This window comes from Coregonus clupeaformis, chromosome 13 (assembly GCF_020615455.1).
Source record: "Coregonus clupeaformis isolate EN_2021a chromosome 13, ASM2061545v1, whole genome shotgun sequence".
NCBI lineage: Eukaryota > Metazoa > Chordata > Actinopteri > Salmoniformes > Salmonidae > Coregonus > Coregonus clupeaformis.
Genome location: NC_059204.1, coordinates 36,281,806 through 36,304,256, shown reverse-complemented (window position 1 = coordinate 36,304,256; position 22,451 = coordinate 36,281,806). Strand labels below are relative to the sequence as shown.

The 22,451-nt window shown below is 44.6% G+C and overlaps 1 protein-coding gene across 2 annotated transcripts in view; it reads left to right on the top strand.

Annotated features, from left to right (window-relative positions):
- Positions 1-22,451, top strand: part of LOC121579924 (E3 ubiquitin-protein ligase RNF128) — a 53,084-nt gene that overhangs the window by 2,634 nt on the left and 27,999 nt on the right. For both annotated transcript variants that reach the window (XM_041894923.2, XM_041894924.2), the window contains exons 2-3: positions 8,374-8,621; positions 16,750-16,821. In XM_041894923.2, the coding sequence (XP_041750857.1) occupies positions 8,374-8,621; positions 16,750-16,821 (320 nt within the window). The remainder of the gene's footprint in view (positions 1-8,373; positions 8,622-16,749; positions 16,822-22,451) is intronic.

Here is a 22,451-nt window from a genome sequence, read left to right as displayed (position 1 = left end):
CATTCCTCCTCCTCCAAACACGGCGAGTTGAGTTGATGCCAAAGAGCTCGATTTTGGTCTCATCTGACCACAACACTTTCACCCAGTTCTCCTCTGAATCATTCAGATGTTCATTGGCAAACTTCAGATGGGCCTGTATATGTGCTTTCTTGAGCAGGGTGACCTTGCGGGCGCTGCAGGATTTCAGTCCTTCACGGCGTAGTGTGTTACCAATTGTTTTCTTGTTGACTATGGTCCCAGCTTCCTTGAGATCATTGACAAGATCCTCCCGTGTAATTCTGGGCTGATTCCTCACCGTTCTCATGATCATTGCAACTCCACGAGGTGAGATCTTGCATGGAGCCCCAGGCTGAGGGAGATTGACAGTTATTTTGTGTTTCTTCCATTTGCGAATAATCGCACCAACTGTTGTCACCTCACCAAGCTGCTTGGCGATGGTCTTGTATCCATTCCAGCCTTGTGTAGGTCTACAATCTTGTCCCTGACATCCTTGGAGAGCTCTTTGGTCTTGGTCATGGTGGAGAGTTTGGAATCTGATTGATTGATTGCTTCTGTGGACAGGTGTCTTTTATACAGGTAACAAACTGAGATTAGGAGCACTCCCTTTAAGAGCAATTCTGGTTCCCCTTTACTGAGCAACTGGGGCTTATATAGCTTCAGGAGGAGTTGGTAAATTGGAGACGGCTGCGTCCTGACGAGGGCGCGGTGTCAGCTCTCCAATCATCAATGTTTTTCAAATCAATCAGCTGCTTGTTGAGGAATTTCAGGAACCCATTTCCTGAAATACCTACATGAAAATACACAAACCACAACATAGAAACTGGGGAACGTAACAATCATTAGAAAACCCTTTTGCAATTATGTTAGCACAGCTGAAAACTGTTGTGCTGATTAAAGAAGCAATAAAACGGGCCTTCTTGAGACTAGTTGAGTATCTGGAGCATCAGCAATTGTGGGTTCGATTACAGGCTCAAAATGGCCAGAAACAAATAACTTTCTTCTGAAACTCGTCAGTCTATTCTTGTTCTGAGAAATGAAGGCTATTCCAGGCGTGAAATTGCCAAGAGGGCATGTTTGGCAGCATGAGTGAAGGAGGCTTTGTTGTGAAATAGGAAGACGATTCTAGATCTAACTTTTGATTGGAGATGCTTAATGTGAGTCTGGAAGGAGAGTTTACAGTCTAACCAGACACCTAGGTATTTGTAGTTGTCCACATACTCTAGGTCAGACCCGCCGAGAGTAGTGATTCTAGTCAGGTGGGCGGGTGCAAGCAGCGTTTGGTTGAAGAGCATGCATTTAGTTTTACTAGTGTTTAAGAGCAGTTGGAGGCTACAGAAGGAGTGTTGTATGGTGTTGAAGCTTGTTTGGAGGTTTGTTAACACAGTGTCCAATGAAGGGCCAGATGTAGCCAAAATGGTGTCGTCCACATAGAGGTGGATCCGAGCGTCACCAGCAGCAAGAGCGACATCATTGATATACACAGAGAATACAGTCGGCCCGAGAATTGAACGCTGTGGCACCCCCATAGAGACGGCCAGAGGTCCAGACAACAGGCCCTCCGATTTGACACATTGAACTCTATCTGAGAAGTATTTGGTGAACCAGGCGAGGCAGTCATTAGAGAAACCAAGGCTATTTAGTCTGCCAATAAGAATGCAGTGGTTGACAGAGTCGAAAGCCTTGGCCAGGTTGATGAAGACGGCTGCGCAGTACTGTCTTTTATCGATCGCGGTGATAATATCATTTAGGACCTTGATCGTGGCTGAGGTGCACCCATAACCAGCTCGGAAACCGGATTGCATAGCGGAGAAGGTACAGTGGGATTCGAAATGGTCGGTGATCTGTTTGTTAACTTGGCATTCAAATACTTTCGAAAGGCAGGGCAGGATGGATATAGGTCTGTAACATTTTGGATCTAGAGTGTCACCCCCTTTGAAGAGGGGGATGACCGCGGCAGCTTTCCAATCTCTGGGGATCTCAGACGTTAAGAAAGAGAGGTTGAAAAGGCTAGTAATAGGGGTTGCGACAATTTCGGCGGCTAATTTTAGAAAGAAAGGGTCCAGATTGTCTAGCCCAACTGATTTGTAGGGTCCAGATCTTTCAGCTCTTTCAGAACATCAGCTGTCTGAATTTGGGTGCAGAGCTGGTGGCCGGGGTAGTGGTAGTCAGGTTGAAATCATGGCCAGCCTTGGCAAAATGCTTGTTGAAATTCTCGATTATTGTAGATTTATCGGTGATGACAGTGTTTCCTAGCCTCAGTGCAGTGGGCAGTTGGGAGGAGGTGCTCTTATTTTCCAAGGACTTTAGTGTCCCAATTTTTTTTGGAGTTAGTGATACAAGATGCAAATTTCTGTTTGAAAAAGCTAGCCTTTGCTTTCCTAACTTATTGTGTATATTGGTTCCTGACTTCCCTGAAAAGTTGCATATCACGGGGGCTGTTCGATGCTAATGCAGTACGCCACAGGATGTTTTTGTGCTGGTCAAGGGCAAGTCTGAGGAGAACCAGGGGCTATATCTGTTCTTAGTTCTGAATTTTTTGAATGGGGCATGCTTATTTAAGATGGAGAGGAAAGCCCTTTTAAAGAACAACCAGGCATCCTCTACTGACGGAATGAGGTCAATATCCATCCAGGATACCCGGGCCAGGTCAAATTATAAAGGCCTGCTCGCTGAAGTGTTTTAGGGAGCGTTTGACAGTGATGAGGGGTGGTCGTTTGACCGCGGACCCATTACGAATGCAGGCAATAAGGCAGTGATCGCTGAGATCCTGGTTGAAGACAGCGGAGGTGTATTTAGAGGGTAAATTTGTCAGGATGATATCTATGAGGGTTCCCATGTTTACAGATTTAGGGTTGTACCTGGTAGGTTCGTTGATAATTTGTGTGAGATTGAGGGCATCTAGTTTAGATTGTAGGTTGGCCGGGGTGTTAAGCATATCCCAGTTTAGGTCACCAAGCAGTACGAACTCTGAGGATAGATGGGGGGCAATCAGTTCACATATGGTGTCCAGGGCACAGCTCGGGGCAGAGGGGGGTCTGTAGCAAGCGGCAACAGTGAGAGACTTATTTCTGGAAAGGTGGATTTTTTGAAGTAGAAGCTCAAACTATTTGGGCACAGCCTGCAGAGCTCTATCGTACTATCCAGGTCTATCTCTACAGTAGATTGCAACCCCACCCCCTTTGGCAGTTCTATCGAGACGGAAAATGTTGTAGTTGGAAAGTTCTGAATTTTTGGTGGCCTTCCTAAGCCAGGATTCAGACACTGCTAGAACAGGATTGGTGGAGTGTGCTAACGCAGTGAATAACTCAAACTTAGGGAGGAGGCTTCGGATGTTAACGTGTAAGAAACCAAGGCTTTTACGGTTACAGAAGTCAACAAATGATAACGCCTGGGGAGTAGGAGTGATACTGGGGGCTACAGGGCCTGGGTTAACCTCTACATCACCAGAGGAACAGAGGAGGAGTAGAATAAGGATACGGCTAAAGGCTTTAAGTACTGGTCTTCTAGTGCGTTGGGTACAGAGAAAAGAAGGGGCAGATTTCCGGGCGTTGTAGAATAGATTCAGGGCATTATGTACAGACAAGGATATGGAAGGATATGAGTACAGTGGAGGTAAACCTAAGCGTTGGGTAATGATGAAAGAGAGAGCATCACTGGAGGCACCGATTTGAGTCGGTCTCCGCGTGTATGGGGGGTGGGACAAAGGAGCTATCTAAGGCAGGTTGAGCTGGGCTGGGGGATCTACAATGAAATAGTACAATAAGAAATAACCGAAACAGCAATAAGCACGGCATATTGACATGGGAGATAGGCATAAAGCAATCACAGGTGTTAATCGAGAGAGTTAAGACAACAGCTGGTAATGGTGACAAAGTTTGGGCTGAGGCTAAACATAAACAGGATGCGGTACCGTATAAAGGAACAGTCCAGCAGGCATCAGCTGTATAGCTGAGTTATCATAAGGTCCGGTGAACAGCAATAGGAGAGTTCGGAGGTAGTTCGGGGGCTGCTACAGCACTGCCGAGCAAGAGGCAACGGCTTGCGTGTGCTAGCGGGCCGGGGCTAGCAGATGGATCTTCGTGGTCGACGTCGTAACGGGAAGCCTGTTGAAACCACATCAGACGATTTCGTCGGCAGACCAGTCGTGTTGGATCGGCGGGGCTCCGTGTCAACACTAGGAGGTCCCGTCCGGTTGACAGAGAGGTAGATAGCCAGGAGATGGGCCTGGCTCGAGGCTAGCTCAAGGCTGATTAGCCAACAACAACATCCATTTGGTTTTAGCTAGCTAGTTGCGCTGATCCGGTGTTAAAGGTCCAGTGATTCAGTGATTCCGGCAGAAAAACCGATATGTTCTGGGTCGATAACGCGCTGTGCAGACAGTGCAGACTGGCCGATAATAGTCCAGGCTAGAGCTGGCTGGCAGGTAGTGCAGGCCACGGACAATGGTGAAAAAACGCTAACGGTGGCTAATAGCAAGTAGCTAGTTAGCTGGCTACTCCCGTCCGGTAGACCGAGAGGTAGATAGCCGGGATATGGGCCTGGCTCGAGGCTAGCTTAAGGCTAACTGGTGCTTGCTTCGGGGGCTAACGGCAACATCCATTCGGTTGTGGCTAGCTAGTTGCGATCTGGTGTTAATGTCCAGTGATTCAGTTATTCCGGCAGAAAATCCGATGTTCTGGGTGAAAACCGCTAACGGTGGCTAATAGCAAGTAGCTAGTTAGCTGACTAGCTAGTTTCAACTGGAGATTCTAGATAAAAGGTAAGTCAATAATAGAATCCGTTCCACATTGAGTGAGGCGGGTTGCAGGAAAGTATGTTTAGTAGAAGGATGAAAAGTGTGAAAGGGAAATGTGTACGAAAAATACAAAAAAACAGGCTATTTACACGGACACACAACAAAGAACACGACCGCACTGCTACGCCATTTTGGATTCCTGCATGAAAAGTATTATGACCGTGTCCTTCGCTACCACCTGCCCTCACAGTCGTTAACAGAACTGCGGGAAAACGGTGCCAGACAGGTGGGGTGGGTCATCCCCACCTCACGCTAGCACAGCAGACAGGAGGCTAGGATGACACGTGTACTAGCTAGCTTGATAGTGTGATGTCACGAGAGGCTACACAGCTTTCAGCGGGATTGCTCAAGTAGTGCAAGGAGACCAGGTTCAATCAAAACAAGGATTTTATTATAGGTCTTGGGAAATTAACGAAAATATAACCAAATTCTGTTCTCTTGTGGCTCTTTAAGGGTTAACAGTTCAGGGATGTCTCTTCCACATCCAAAAAACATAATTCTCACTCGCTCAGATAACTTTTCCCCAGCCTTACTGTAGTCCACGTTGCAGCTAGTGGCCAACCCAGCAAAAAGTCCTTCCAAATGTCTCTCACGTATTTCCACAGGTGCATATATCCAAAGGTGAGTATTTCCCAAAGGTAAGTATCTCCAAATCCTTATATTCCTCATGGAAGTGGACGTGCAGCACTCTTGTCCTCCAGAGAGCCCAGCTTGGAGACTGTGTCTCTTCCCTTCAACCAAACCTTCAGCTCATCAGCTCCTGATTGGTTTCAGCTGCGTGGGAAGATTGGCCATAGAGGGTTGGAGTTCCCGACCATACCAGCAGATGGAGCCATAGCTGTCTGGGTTTGCAGCCATCTCAGGGGGATGTAACGTCCCTCCAGGACACAGCCTCTCGTGACATCACAATAGTTAACGACACTGTATGCTAGCTTGCTAGCTAGATCATGGTGTCATCCCCGCCTCCCGCCTTTTGTGTACTGGAGAAAACCGTGCCCGACAGGCGGGGGCTAAGGACACTGTCTACCAATCGTGTCTGCTTGCTGTGTACCGGAGTCCTCCTTTGAACTAGCTGGCTAAGCGAGCACACACTGTCCTTCGCTCCCGCCTGCCTTCGCCATCGTTAACAGAATTGCGGGATAATGGTGCCCGACAGGCAGGGGTGAAGGACACTGTCTACGGTGTACGGCTGGATAGCTACTGTTGTCAGTGTTGCCAACTCCTCACTAAGGAAAGTAGCTATTGGCTGTCCTAAAAGTTGCAAGAAGTCGCTAAATGACGTCATCACCTAATTAGCATAATTGGCCATGTGCATGTAATTGTGATGGAAGCTGTAGGAGAGAGGAATAACGTTGTGAGTAACAAACACCCTACATTTACATCCTGCCCTGAATGTGGCTTCCCGCATGCGCGATTCATTTGCAATCTGGACGCGGAGGGGTGAACATCTCCTGCTCTGACTGTAGCTGGGAGGGACTGCTGCGCGAGGACTGGGCCGCCTGTGAGTGCTTTGGGACGATGGTTGGGCCCACGGCAGCACCCGCTGCTCGTTGAGAAGAGTAAGAACGATACGTGCTTTCACGTCAGTCTCCAATAACACCAGAAAAAGTCGCTAGATTTGTCGCTAGTCGCTTTTTTGAAAATGGCGCTAGAGGGGTCTGAAAACTAAATATAGCGACAAACTCGCTAAGTTGGCAACACTGACTGTTGTGTCCCCCGCCCCTTCTGTTGGGTTTATCGGCAGCTGGGATCCAGTCTTATTGTGCATTAACGCCACCTACTGTACTGGAGCACCCCCGCCTTCGACCTGTCCTAACTTGACCAATAGAAGTATGAAGAGGGGTTCCTGCAGATGCAGGAATGCCCACATGCAATTGCACCCTTCTCTTTCATTTAGGCTACCCCGGCCACTTCAATCACCCAATAGCCTACTATATTATTTTATGAAAAAGCTCTCATAGCCAAATTGTCAAGACAAGTTGATTTGAAAACCATTGTCTATAGTAGTTACATTTATAATGTTCACTGAATAACTTTTGAGTGTACTTAACATAGGCCTACATCTGGAAATTATTTGTTAAATGTGTTCCCTCTGCACATCTCTAATTCTGAAGAACCCCACTGTAGGCCTACCTACACATGTATCATGTGGCATAGCCTTGGAAGTAAACATGGTAGCCCATCTCTTTTTCAATTCTTTATGCAGTTGACATTGACGTGCTGAAAAACAATAGTAATTCCCTCAGGTTGTCCATTCCATGTGGGGGTGTAATGAAGTTCGGGTTTAAGGGAAAAGATGGTAAACCTTTTTAATATTAAGTCATTGAGCTATACAGTGACTCCGTTAGCTAATTTAGGGAATACATGTACAACATTTATGAAACGTTTGTGTTGACATGATTCACATGGTTGTTAGAAATAGAGGAGCCTGTTTCAGGGTGATAAGGAAGGCTTGAAGCCAATAGTGTGTAAACATCTAAATAGTACTGTACTTAAATTCTATTGTAGTACTTGTTAACCCCCTCAAAAAGTCAGAAATATTTCAAGTTGACATTGGTTTTTCGGTTATGCTTGAAGGAAAAAACAAAGTTGTGAAATCTGGCTAAAACAATTGAGCGACTGTGTTGTTCAACATCACTCATCTGTGCATGACTGGTGTAAGTGTCATGCATCAGTTGACTCATTTCCAATGAGATCCTTTCTAGGTGGATTCAACACAATGAAAGTGAACATGAATTCTGACTTACTGAGACTGGTTTGATGACAACCCATGTAATAGGGCTGGGAATATTTCTACATTTCTTAATTCCATTCTTTTAGATTTTTGTGTATTGTTAGATATTATTGCACTGTTGGAGCTAGGAACACAAGCATTTAGCTACACCCGCAACAACATCTGCTAAACATGTGTATGCAACCAATAACATTTGATTCGATTTTTTATTTGAATTGTCAGGGACCTCACGATACGATATTTATTGTGATTCTCACGATTCTATATGTATTGCGATTCAATACTGTGAGTTTATTGCGATTCATTGTTCCAAACATATTGCTCACCATATGTCTGCTGCAGAGGGACAAGAGGGAGCATGAGAAAATGAGTTTTGATCAGTCATAGAAATAAAAATGCTGAAAACAAATTGGCTCCCTATTTAAAAAGAACCATCTATGAAGGAGTTTTAGTGCAGGTACAACCATCTACCACAAATAATATTGCGATATTGTCAAAATAATACGATATAACGTTTTTAAAAAATCATGATATGTAACTGTATTGATATTTTCCACCATCACTACCATGTAATGGATCCTTCTATTGTTCAAAACTGTGAAGATGCGTGCTCTCACAGAGAACAATACACATTTCGGCACTGTAATACTTTGCAATAGATATGTTTTCACATTAAAGAACACCATGTTCTTACATTGCTTGTTAAATATTTTTAATAGACTGACACATTAGGCCTAGATAGTGGAATTTCTTTGAGCACCTGAAGGTATATGTAAGGCCCAGCCTGTATGTGTCTGAGGAGAGTGTTTTGTTTCCTCATACTTTGTTTCCCCCCTGGTTACAGGAACAGGAGATATGGTTGCCATCATGATTAGTCACAGACGGGGCATGGAAATTGTTGAGCTGATCAGGCAAGGGATTCCAGTCTCGATGACCATTGAGGTGGGCAAGCAGCATGGTCCCTGGATGAGCCACTACTCTGTGTTCTTCATCTCCATCTCCTTCTTCGTGGTAACATCAGCCACTGTGGGCTACTTCATCTTCAACTCGGCTCGCCGCCTCAACAGTGTTCGTCTACAAAACCTCAAACAGGTCAGACTCCAGTCTGTGGAACAATGACAACAATTATTTACCCTCTGTAAACCAGAACTTGACAAACCCGTTTTACACATTCCCACAATGCTTGATTTGGACTGAAATAGGTGCCGGTACTCATTTTGTGTGCTGGTACTGTGGTACCTCCCGAGTGGTGCAGCGGTCTAAGGCACTGCATCTCAGTGCTAGAGGCGTCACTACAGACCCTGGTTCGATTCCAGGCTGTATCACAATCCATCCGTGATTGGGAGTCCCATACGGCAGCATACAATTGGCCCAGTGTCGTCCGGGTTTGGCCGGGGTAGGCCGTCATTGTAAATAAGAATTTGTTTTTAACTGACTTGCCTAGTTAAATAAAGGTTAAATAAAAATAAATATTTAGGTGCAGGAACTGCAGTAGTTTTAAGCTTATATTCTGTAATAGGTGCAGGAACTCGAGCAGTAGACAATTTGAGGTTCCGGTACTCAGCGCCAGTGAGCTCCTGCCCAAGTAAAGCACTGCATTCCCATGATTGTTTTCACCAGTCATGTTAATCTCTATTGAATTGCCTCTAGGAGACAGGGAAATATAGTTGGTTTTGTGATTGTTAGACAGGGAAGTTGACTGAACATGAGGATACCGTCAGTTGTAAGTTTTAATGTCTAAACCTGAACAGTCATATTCAACAGACCTGTCCCAAGACTGCTAGCAAATACACAAATACTTGTTTGACAGTGACACCAGTCAGTGGTTTGTGCTGAATTAGAATGCTGCACCTACACTACCAGTCAAAAGTTTGGACACACCTAATCATTTCAAGGGTTTTTCTTTATTTTTACTATTTTTTACATTGTAGAATAATAGTGAAGACATCAAAACTATGAAATAACACATGGAATCATGTAGTAAACAAAAAAGTGTTCAAATCAAAATATATTTTATATTTGAGATTCTTCAAAGTAGCCACCCTTTGCCTTGATGACAGCTTTGCACACGCTTGCCATTCTCTCAACCAGCTTCACCTGGAATGCTGTTCCAATAGTCTTGAAGGAGTTCCCACATATGCTGAGCACTTGTTGGCTGCTTTTCCTTCACTCTATGGTCTGACTCATCCCAAAACATCTCAATTTGGTTGAGATCGGGGGATTGTGGAGCCCAGGTCATCTGATGCAGCACTCCATCACTCTCCTTCTTGGTAAAATAGCCCTTACACAGCCTGGAGGTGTGTTGGGTCATTGTCATGTTGAAAATCAAATGATAGTCCCACTAAGCCCAAACCAGATGGGATGGCGTATCGCTGCAGAATGCTGTGGTAGCCATGCTGGTTAAGTGTGCCTTGAATTCTAAATAAATCACAGACAGTGTCAGCAGCAAAGCACCCCCACACCATATCACCTCCTCCTCCATGCTTTACGGTGGGAAATACACATGCAGAGATCATCCGTTCACCCACACCAAGTCTCACAAAGACACAGCGGTTGGAACCAAAAATCTCAAATTTGGACTCCAGACCAAAGGACACATTTCCACCGGTCTAATGTTCGTTGCTCGTGTTTCTTGGCCCTAGCAGGTCTCTTCTTATTGGTGTCCTTTAGTAGTGGTTTCTTTGCAGCAGTCCCCTCTGAACAGTTGATGTTGAGAAGTGTCTGTTACTTGAACTCTGTGAAGCATTTATTTGGGCTGCAATTTCTGAGGCTGTTCACTCTAATGAACTTATCCTCTGCAGCAGAGGTAACTCTGGGTCTTCCATTCCTGTGGCGGTCCTCATGAGAGCCAGTTTCATCATAGCGCTTGATGGTTTTTGCGACATGAAGAAACTTTAAAAGTTCTTGAAATTTTCCGTATTGACTGTCTTAAAGTAATGATGGACTGTCGTTTCTCTTTGCTTATTTGAGCTGTTCTTGCCATAATATGGACATGGTCTTTCACCAAATAGGGCTATCTTCTGTATACCCCCCCTACCTTGTCACAACACAACTAATGGCTCAAACGCATTAAGGAAAGAAATTCCACAAATTAACGTTTAAGAAGGCACACCTGTTAATTGAAATGCATTTCAGGTGACTACCTCAGAGAATGCCAAGAGTGTGCAAAGCTGTCAAGGCAAACGGTGGCTATTTGAAGAATCTTAAATATAAAATATATTTTGATTTGTTTAGCACTTTGTTTGGTTACTACATGATTCCATATTTGTTATTTCATAGTTTTGATGTCTTCACTATTATTCTACAATGTAGAAAATAGTAAAAATAAAGAAAAACCCTGGAATGAGTAGGTGTCGAAACTTTTGACTTGTACTATAAGTATTGAGACCCTTTGCTATGAGACTCGAAAGTGAGCTCAGGTGCATCCTGAGATGTTTCTACAACTTGATTTGGAGTCCACCTGTGGTAAATTCAATTGATTGGACATGATTTGGAAAGACAAATGCATGTCTATATCACGTCCCACAGTTGACAGTGCATGTCAGATCAAAAGCCATGGTGTCGAAGGAATTGTCTGTAGAGCTCCGAGACAGGATTGTGTCGAGGCACAGATCTGGGAAAGGGTGCCAAAAAATGTCTGCAGCATTGAAGGTCCCCAAGAACACAGTGGCCTCCATCATTCTTAAATGGAAGAAGTTTGTAACCACAAAGACTCTTCCTAGAGCTGGCCGCCCGGCCAAACTGAGCAATCGGGTAGAAGGGCCTTGGTCAGGGAGGTGACCAAGAACCCGATGGTCACTCTGACAGAGCTCCAGAGTTCCTCTGTGGAGATGGGAGAACCTTCCAGAAGGACAACCATCTCTGCAGCACTCCACCAATCAGGCTTTTATGGTAGACTGGCCAGACGGAAGCTACTCCTCAGTAAAAGGCACATGACAGCCCGCTTGGAGTTTGCCAAAAGGCACCTAAAGACTCTCAGACCATGAGAAACAAGATTCTCTGGTCTGATAAAACCAAGATTGAACTCTTTGGCCTGAATGCCAAGCGTCACGTATGGAGGAAACCTGGCACCATCCCTATAGTGAAACATGGTGGTGGCAGTATCATGCTGTGTGGATGTTTTACAGCGGCAGGGACTTTTAGGCTAGTCAGGATCGAGGGAAAGATAAACAGAGCAAAGTACAGAGAGATCCTTGATGAAAACCTGCTTTATAGCGCTAAGGACCTCAGCCTGGGGTGAAGGTTCACCTTCCAACAGGACAATGACCCTAAGCACACAGCCAAGACAACGTAGGAGTGGCTTCGGGACAAGTCTCTGAATGTCCTTGAGTGGCCCAGCCAGAGCCCAGACTTGAACCCGGTCACACGCTCCCCATCTAACCAAGACCATTATTCCTCCTCCAACAAACTTTACAGTTGGCACTATGCATTCGGACAGGTAGCGTTCTCCTGGCATCTGCCAAACTTTTATTCATCCGTCAGACTGCCAGATGGTGAAGCGTGATTCATCACTCCAGAGAACTCATTTCCACTGCTCCAGAGTCCAATGGTGGCGAGCTTTACACCACTCCAGCCGACGCTTGGCATTGCGTATGGTGATCTTAGACTAACAGTTCTTGGGCTGACGTTGCTTCCAGAGGCAGTTTGGAACTTGTTAATGAGTGTTGCCAACGAGGACAGATAGTTTTTACGTGCTTCAGCTCTCTGCGGTTCCGTTCTGTGAGCTTGTGTGGCCTACCACTTCGCGGCTGAGCTGCTGTTGCTCCTAGACGTTTCCACTTCACAATAACATCACTTACAGTTGACCGGGGCAGCTCTAGCAGGGCAGAAATTTGACATTGAGTTGTTGGAAAGGTGGCATCCTATGACTGTGCCACGTTGAAAGTCTCTGAGCTCTTCAGTAAGGCCATTCTACTGCCAATGTTTGTTTTATGGCGATTACATGTCTGTGTGCTCAATTTTATATACCCGTCAGCAACGGGTGTGGCTGAAATAGCCGAATCCAATAATTTTAAGGGGTGTCCAGATACTTGTGTATATATAGTGTATGTTTCACAAGTTTGGACAGTACAGTGAATAGAGCACAGTAAGAGTATAGTCCATTACAATACAGTAGTACAGTATATTGTATTGTACTGAACTCTACTCTACCCTACTCTGCTGTGCTGTATTGCACTGTGATGTCTAGACTTGTGAAACATGAGAATGACATTCATATACATAATTATGCATTTCTGTGTAGTACAGATCAGGGACCCATGATGAAATTCCATTACTGGGTGTTAATCCACTTCACTTACTGTAGTTAAATAACCAAAAGCTGATTTCTTTTTTTTCTTTTTTAACACAAAGTGTCATGTTATAGCTGACACCCCCATCTTTGAATCTGAATTAGGAGCATAAATGTACGTTTTTGGAAAACGTGGTCGCATAAAAACCTGAGGGAGATTTTACCCAAATTCCGTTACCAAAGTCTGCATCTGCACAGTTCTTCCACTAAATTAGTTTTTGTAAATTTTTCTGTGGACATTTTTAAAGTAGTCCTTGTGCATGGAGTTGTTAAACTTTGAAATCAACAGTAGTGGTGCATGGGTAAAATCACTGGGGAAGCCAAGCCAGGGAAAAGAAAGCCATATTGATAATTGCGTTGTTTGCTCTATATAACCTATTAGTTGATATGCCTTGCTGCCATGATACAGTGCCTTCAGAAAGTATTCATACCCTTGACTTGTTCTACATTTTGATGTTACAGCCTGAACTCAAAATGGATTAAGTAGATTTGTTTCTCTCACCCATCTACACACAATACCCCATAAGGACAAAGTGAAAACATGTTTTTAGAAATTGTAGCACTTAATAATAAAAAATAAAAAACATATCTCATGTACATAAGTATTCACACCCCTGAGTCAATACTTTTGTCAGTGATTTACAGCAGTGCGTCTTCCTGGGTAAGTCTCAAGACCTTTCCACACCTGAATTGTGAAACATTTGCCCATTATTCTTTTCAACATTCTTCAGGATTTGTCAAATTGGTTGTTGATCATTGCTAGACAACTATTTTCAGGTCTTGCCATACATTTTCAAGTAGATTTAAGTCAAAACTTTAACTTGGCCACAGGAACATTTACTGTCTTCTTGGTAAGCAACTCCAGTGTAGATTTGGCCTTGTGTTTTAGGTTATTGTCCTGCTGAAATGTGAATTCATCTCCCAGTGTCTGGTGGAAAGTAGACTGAACCAGGTTTTCCTCTAGGATTTAGCCTGTACTTAGCTCCGTTCCATTTCTTTTTCATCCTGAAAAACTCCCTAGTCCTTAACGATTACAAGCATACCCATAACATGATGCAACCACCACTATGCTTGAAAATATAGAGAGTGGTACTCAGTAATGTATTGTATTTGCCCCAAACATAACTTTTTGTTCTGAATACAACATGTTAATTGCTTTGCTACATTTACTGCAGTGTTACTTTAGTGCCTTGTTGCAAACAGGATGCATGTTTTGGAAAAAAATTATTCTGGACAGGCTTCCTTCTTTTCACTCTGTAGTTACTCCACAATACTAACCTAAATGACAATGTTGTTGATCCATCCTCAGTTTTCGCCTATCACAGCCATAAACTCGAACTGTTTTAAAGTAACCATTGGCCTCATGGTGAAATCCCTGAGCGGTTTCCTTCCTCTCCGGCAACTGAGTTAGGAAGGACTCCTGTATTTTGTAGTGACTGGGTGCATTGATACACTGTCCGAAGTGTAATTATTAACTTCACTATGCTGAAAGGGATATTCAATGTCTGCTTTTTTTTTTTTTTTTTACCCATCTTTACCCAGCATTCGAAAACCTCCCTGGTCTTTGTGGTTGAATCATCTGTGTTTGAAATTCACTGCTCGACTGAGGGATCTTACATTTGTGTAGGGTACAGAGATGAGGTAGTCATAAAAAAATCATGTTCAACGGTAGTATTGCACACAGAGTGAGTCCATGAGTGAGCTTGCTCGCAAGCCTAACTAACATTCATGGGCAATGTTAGCTAGTTAACATTAGCCTTCTACATCTAGCTACATATTGAACTTCTATCCTCTCAGGCCAGGGGCACAACAATGTATGAATTAATGGTTGGATCAGAATCGGCGTTATAATCATTGGCCAGTACAGAGAATTAAGTAAAACCACAAGTCCAAATCCCTATCTCCATCCATGGCTGATTTAAGAAAGGGACGATTTTAGCTAGCTACCTAGCCACCGGAGGACAATGACACAACGAGATGCAGCAATTCAACTTTTTTTCTGATGTTCTGCTATAGATGTGATGTGATTGGTGTGAAGCCAAATCCAAACTGTCTTACCTTGACACTTTTTTTATTTATAATTTTTTTTGGGTGCGCCAGGACCATTCACAGTTGAGTTCACTCAGTTTAGCTCAACGCTGTGATTGGCTATTTATTTATAGATTTTTTCAAGGGAGGCCAAATCCTCGCTGATTTCCCTTGCATTCAATGCTATGAGCGACAACAATGTCATACTCTTTTTGACCACACACTGAAAGAGGGGTGCTGTTTCGCTTGCGCAGATGCTTTCGCCGGTGAGACGCATTCGGCCTCCTGCGAAATGAAGGAAAACAATGAAAGATACATTATTTTATGTACGGGTGGTCCTCTGTAGCTCAGCTGGTAGAGCACGGCGCTTGTAACGCCAAGGTAGTGGGTTCGATCCCCGGGACCACCCGTACACAAAAAAAAAATGTATGCACGCATGACTGTAAGTCGCTTTGGATAAAAGCGTCTGCTAAATGGCATATTATTATTATTATTATTATTCCTTTGGCATCCATGAGTACATGCCACTAGAAAGCAATGTTTTTTGTATGGCATACATATTAAAAGGGAAAAAAATTGTCAGGTCTATATGGTCAGGTCTATATGGTGAAGTGTTTACTATGGGCAGAATGCTCAGCTCCACTCAAAAGGGAGCATTTCTGTAAAACCTTCTGCTGCGCAAACAAGATTGCATCACATTTTCAGCTTCCAGGAATTGTGTACAGATCTTTGCGACATGGGGCTGTGCATTATCATGCTGAAACATGAGGTGATGGCGGCGGATGAATGGAACGACAATGGGCCTCCAGGATCTCGTCACGGTATCTCTGTGCATTCAAATTGCCATCGTTAAAATGATATTGTGTTCGTTGTCCATAGCTTATGCCTGCCCATACCATAACCCACCGCTACGATGGGGCACTCTGTTCACAATGGGGCACCATCTGCCTGGTACAGTTGAAGCCGGGATTCATCCGTGAAGAGCACACTTCTCCAGCGTGCCAGTGGCCATTTGCCCACTGAAGTCTGTTACGACGCCGAACTGCAGTCAGGTCAAGACCCTGGTGAGAACGACGTGCACGCAGATGAGCTTCCCTGAGACGGTTTCTGACAGTTTGTGCAGAAATTCTTTGGTTGTGCAAACCCACAATTGAATCAGCTGTCCAGGTGGCTGGTCTCAGACGATCCCGCAGGTGAAGAAGCCGGCTGTGGAGGTCCTGGGCTGGCGTGGTTACACGTGCTCTGCGATTGTGAGGCCATTTGGACGTACTGCCAAATTCTCTAAAACGACGTCTTATGGTAGAGAAATTAACATTGAATTCTCTGGCAACAGTTCTGGTGGACATTCCTGCAGTCAGCATGCCAATTGCACGCAATCTGATGTTTTTCCGTCCTATATACAAGCTGATGTAATGTTTCCAATACATGGTTTTAGAGGAGCGGCTTAATGACACACAGTAGAACTGCTTTAATGAACACTTTCCTCCCAGATGTTCAAACGGAATAAAAGGTCTCTAACATGACCTCATCGCTTACCGTTCTCCTGCTCACTCCTACTTCAATCATGTATGGTCACATTACAGGAAATTAGAAAAAAATAATTGTTGGTGCAAAATGTTGGCTATGTTGGTGTTGCATTTTAGACATTAAATAGTGATTTTATTTATTTTTTGTTAGTTGTCTGTTGCTTAACCTAACGTAGCAGGCGTAAAAGAAACGGCTGAGCGGAGTCCCCACATCCGGTTTTCAGGAACACAGTGTCTTCAACCTACCTTTCATTTCCCCTGAAAACCAGATGTTTCCGGTTGTCAGAGGAAGCAGATGTAATGTAATGTAATGTAATTTAAACAGCAGCCTGGTCACGTTCTAATACTGAACATGTTCTTTAATCTACTCCAACAGAAACAGCTCAAGGCAGAGGCCAAGAAAGCTATTGGTCAGCTGCAAGTCCGGACCGTGAAACAGGGAGATGAGGTAAACATGTTCAAGCACAGTTCAGATGTGTTTATGGTTATTATGCATCACTTTTAGGATCATATGCAAAATATGGGTGTTTCAAACTGGGAACACATGGCATATACAAGTTCTACTGTGTGTTTTATAGTTCTTTGTGACTATAATTTCATATTTAGTTTGTATTCACCTCTGGGCTGCGCCTCCAAAAGAAAAAACATTTTAAAGGTACATAAATACAAAGTATTGATCATTATGATCATATTACAGAACATTTAGTATGTAAAGGAAAATAAACAAGAAGTGAGCCTCTACTCCCAACATCCCATTCCCCCAACCCCACCCATCCAACATTTCCTCATCCAACCTCCCTTCGAGGCACAGATCTGGGGAAGGGTACCAAAAAGTTTCTGCCGCTTTGAAGGTCCCCAAGAACACCGTGGCCTCCATCATTCTTAAATGGAAGAAGTTTGGAATCACCAAGACTCTTCCTAGAGCTGGCCGCCCGGCCAAACTGAGCAATCTGGGGAGAAGGGCCTTGGTCAGGGAGGTGACCAAGAACCCGATGGTCACTCTGACAGAGCTTTAGAGTTCCTCTGTGGAGATGGGAGAACCTTCCAGAAGGACAACCATCTCTGCAGCAGTCCACCAATCAGGCCTTTATGGTAGAGTGGCCAGACGGAAGCCACTCCTCAGTAAAAGGGACATGACAACCCGCTTGGAGCACCTAAAGACTCTCAGACCATGAGAAACAAGATTCTCTGGTCTGATGAAACCAAGATTGAACTTTTTTGGCCTGAATGCCAAGCGTCACGTCTGGAGGAAACCTGGCACCATCCCTACGGTGAAGCATGGTGGTGGCAGCATCATGCTGTGGGGATGTTTTTCAGCGGCAGGGACTGGGAGACTAGTCAGGAATGAGGCAAATATGAACAGAGCAAACTACAGAGAGATCCTTGACGAAAACCTGCTCCAGAGCGCTCAGGACCTCAGACTGGGGCGAATGTTCACCTTTCAAGAGGACAACGACCCTAAGCATACAGCCAAGACAATTAAATGCTTTTGTTCCTAGCTCCAACAGTGCAGTAGTATTTAACAATTCACAACAATACACACATCTGAAAGTAAAAGAATGGAATTAAGAAATATATAATTATTAGGACGAGCAATGTCGGAGTGGCATTGACTAAAATACAGTAGAATAGTATAGTACAGTATATACATATGAAATGAGTAAATCAGTATGTAAACATTATTAAAGTGACTAGTGTTCCATTATTAAAGTGACCAGTGATTCCATGTCTATGTATATGGGGCAGCAGCCTCTAAGGTGCAGGGTTGAGTAACGTGATGGTAGCCGGCTAGTGATGGCTATTTAACAGTCTGATGGCCTTGAGATAGAAGTGTGAGAACAGATGCTGGGAGACGAGAAGAAGGTACAGGGAGTAAACATTTAATATAAACAAAGACATGGAACAAAACACAGACAGCGTCTGGACAGGGGAAACGTAACAACGTCAATGCTGACACGGGGATCAAACAGAGGAACAGAAATAGGGGAGGTAATTAACAAAGGGAAGGAGTCCAGGTGAGTCCAATGAGCGCTGATGCGTGTAACGATGGTGACAGGTGTGCGTAATGATGGGCAGCCTGGCGCCCTCGAGCGCCAGGGAGGGGGAGGGGGAGCGGGAGCAGGCGTGACAAGAAGCTGTTTTTCAGTCTCTCGGTCCCAGCTTTGATGCACCTGTACTGACCTCACCTTCTGGATGGTAGCGGGGTGAACAGGCCATGGCTCAGGTGGTTGATGTCCTGGATGATCTTTTTGGCCTTCCTGTGACATCGGGTGCTGTAGGTGTCCTGGAGGGCAGGCAGTATGTCCTAGGTGACGCGTTGGGAAGACCGCACCACCCTCTAGAGAGTCCTGCAGTTGCAGGCAGTGCAGTTGGTGTACCAGGTGGTGATACAGACCAACAGGATGCTCTCAATTGTGCATCTGTAAAAGTTTGAGGGTCTTAGGGGCCAAGCCACATTTTTTCAGCCTCCTGTGGTTGAAGTGGTGCTGTTGCGCCGCCTTCACCACACTGTCTGTGTGGGTGGACCATTTCAGATTGTCAGTGATGTGTAAGCTTTCCACCTTACCTTCTCCACTGCGGTCCCGTTGATGTGGATAGAGACGTGCTCCCTCTGCTGTTTCCTTTAGTCCACGATCATCTCCTTCATTTTGTTGACATTGAGGGAGAAGTTATTTTCCTGGCACCACTCCGCCAGGGCCCTCACCTCCTCCCTGTATGCTGTCTGGTCATTGTTGGGAATCAGGCCTACTACTGTTGTGTCGTCTGCAAACTTGATGATTGAGTTGGAGGCGTGCGTGGCCAAGCAGTCATGGGTGAAAAGGGAGTACAGGAGGGGGCTGAGCACGCACCCTTGTGGGGCCCCAGTGTTGAGGATCAGCGAAGTGGAGGTGTTTCCTACCTTCACCACCTGGGGGCGGCCCGTCAGAAAGTCCAGGACCCAGTTGCACAGGGCGGGATTCAGACCCAGGGCCCCAAGCTTAATGATGAGGGTACTATGGTGTTGAAGGCTGAGCTATAGTCAATGAACAGCGTTCTTACATAGGTATTCCTCTTGTCCAGATGGGATAGGGCAGTGTGCAGTGCGATGGCGATTGCATCGTCTGTGGATCTATTGGGGCGGTATTCAAATTGAAGTGGGTTTAGGGTGTGAGGTAAGATAGAGGTGACATGATCCTTAACTAGCCTCTCAAAGCACTTCATGATGGCAGAAGTGAATGCTACGGGGCGATAGTCATTTAGTTCAGTTACCTATGCTTACTTGGGTACAGGAACAATGGTGGATGTCTTGAAGCAAGTGGGGACAGCAGACTGAGCTCTATATGGACAATTCCTTCGACCTCATTGCTTGGTTTTTGCTCTGACATGCACTGTCAACTTTGGGACCTTTTATATAGACAGGTGTGTGCCTTTCCAAATCATTTACAATCAATTGAATTTACCATAGGTTGACTCCAATCAAGTTTGTAGAAACATCTCAAGGAAGATCAATGGCAATATGGGGAAAAAAAGTATTTAGTCAGCCACCAATTGTGCAAGTTCTCCCACTTAAAAAGATGAGAGAGACCTGTAATTTTCATCATAGGTACACGTCAACTATGACAGACAAATTGAGATTTTTTTTTCCTGAAAATCACATTGTAGGATTTTTTATGAATTTATTTGCAAATTATGGTGGAAAATAAGTATTTGGTCACCTACAAACAAGCAAGATTTCTGGCTCTCACAGACCTGTAACTTCTTCTTTAAGAGGCTCCTCTGTCCTCCACTCGTTACCTGTATTAATGGCACCTGTTTGAACTTGTTATCAGTATAAAAGACACCTGTCCACAACCTCAAACAGTCACACTCCAAACTCCACTATGGCCAAGACCAAAGAGCTGTCAAAGGACACCAGAAACAAAATTGTAGACCTGCACCAGGCTGGGAAGACTGAATCTGCAATAGGTAAGCAGCTTGGTTTGAAGAAATCAACTGTGGGAGCAATTATTAGGGAAATGGAAGACATACAAGACCACTGATAATCTCCCTCGATCTGGGGCTCCACACAAGATCTCACCCCGTGGGGTCAAAATGATCACAAGAACAGTGAGCAAAAATCCCAGAACCACACGGGGGGACCTAGTGAATGACCTGCAGAGAGCTGGGACCAAAGTAACAAAGCCTACCATCAGTAACACACTACGCCGCCAGGGACTCAAATCCTGTAGTGCCAGACGTGTCCCCCTGCTTAAGCCAGTACATGTCCAGGCCCGTCTGAAGTTTGCTAGAGTGCATTTGGATGATCCAGAAGAGGATTGGGAGAATGTCATATGGTCAGATGAAACCAAAATATAACTTTTTGGTAAAAACTCAACTCGTCGTGTTTGGAGGACAAAGAATGCTGAGTTGCATCCAAAGAACACCATACCTACTGTGAAGCATGGGGGTGGAAACATCATGCTTTGGGGCTGTTTTTCTGCAAAGGGACCAGGACGACTGATCCGTGTAAAGGAAAGAATGAATGGGGCCATGTATCGTGAGATTTTGAGTGAAAACCTCCTTCCATCAGCAAGGGCATTGAAGATGAAACGTGACTGGGTCTTTCAGCATGACAATGATCCCAAACACACCGCCCGGGCAACAAAGGAGTGGCTTCGTAAGAAGCATTTCAAGGTCCTGGAGTGGCCTAGCCAGTCTCCAGATCTCAACCCCATAGAAAATCTTTGGAGGGAGTTGAAAGTCCGTGTTGCCCAGCGACAGCCCCAAAACATCACTGCTCTAGAGGAGATCTGCATGGAGGAATGGGCCAAAATACCAGCAACAGTGTGTGAAAACCTTGTGAAGACTTACAGAAAACATTTGACCTGTGTCATTGCCAACAAAGGGTATATAACAAAGTATTGAGAAACTTTTGTTATTGACCAAATACTTATTTTCCACCATAATTTGCAAATACATTCATTACAAATCCTACAATGTGATTTTCGGGAATTTTTTTTCTCATTTTGTCTGTCATAGTTGACGTGTACCTATGATGAAAATTACAGGCCTCTCTCATCTTTTTAAGTGGGAGAACTTGCACAATTGGTGGCTGACTAAATACTTTTTTCCCCCACTGTATATTCTCTTGGCATTCTCTCAACCAGCTTCACCTGGAATGCTTTTCCAACAGTCTTGAAGGAGTTCCCACATATGCTGAGCACTTGTTGGCTGCTTTTCCTTCACTCTGCGGTCCAACTCATCCCAAACCATCTCAATTGGGTTGAGGTTGGGTGATTGTGGAGGCCAGGTGATCTGATGCAGCACTCCATCACTCTCCTTCTTGGTCAGCCCTTACACAACCTGGAGGTGTGTTGGGTCATTGTCCTGTTGAAAAACAAATGATTGTCCCACTAAGCCCAAACCAGATGGGATGGCGTATCGCTCCAGAATGCTGTGGTAGTGATGCTGGTTGTGTGCCTTGAATTCTAAATAAATCACTGACAGTGTCACCAGTAAAGCACCCCCACACCATCACACCTCCTCCTCCATACTTCACGGTGAGAACCACACATGCAGAGATCATCCGTTCACCTACTCTGCGTCTCACAAAGACATGGCGGTTGGAACCAAAAATCTCAAATTTGGACTCATCAGACTAAAGGACAGATTTCCACCGGTCTAATGTCCATTGCTCGTGTTTCTTGGCCCAAGCAAGTGTCCACTTATTGGTGTCCTTTTAGTAGTGGTTTCTTAGCAGTAATTCAACCATGAAGGCCTGATTCACGCAGTCTCCTCTGAACAGTTGATGTTGAGATGTCTGTTACTTTAACTCTGTGAAGCATTTATTTGGGCTGCAATCTGAGGTGCAGTTAACACTAATGAACTTATCCTCTTCAGCAGAGGTAACTCTGGGTCTTCCTTTCCTATGGCGGTCTTCATGAGAGCCAGATTCATCGTAGCGCTTGATGGTTTTTGCGACTGCACTTGAAGAAACGTTCAAAGTTCTTGAAATTTTCCGGATTGACTGACCTTCATGTCTTAAAGTAATGATGGACTGTCATTTCTCTTTACTTATTTGAGCTGTTCTTGCCATAATATGGACTTGGTCTTTTACCA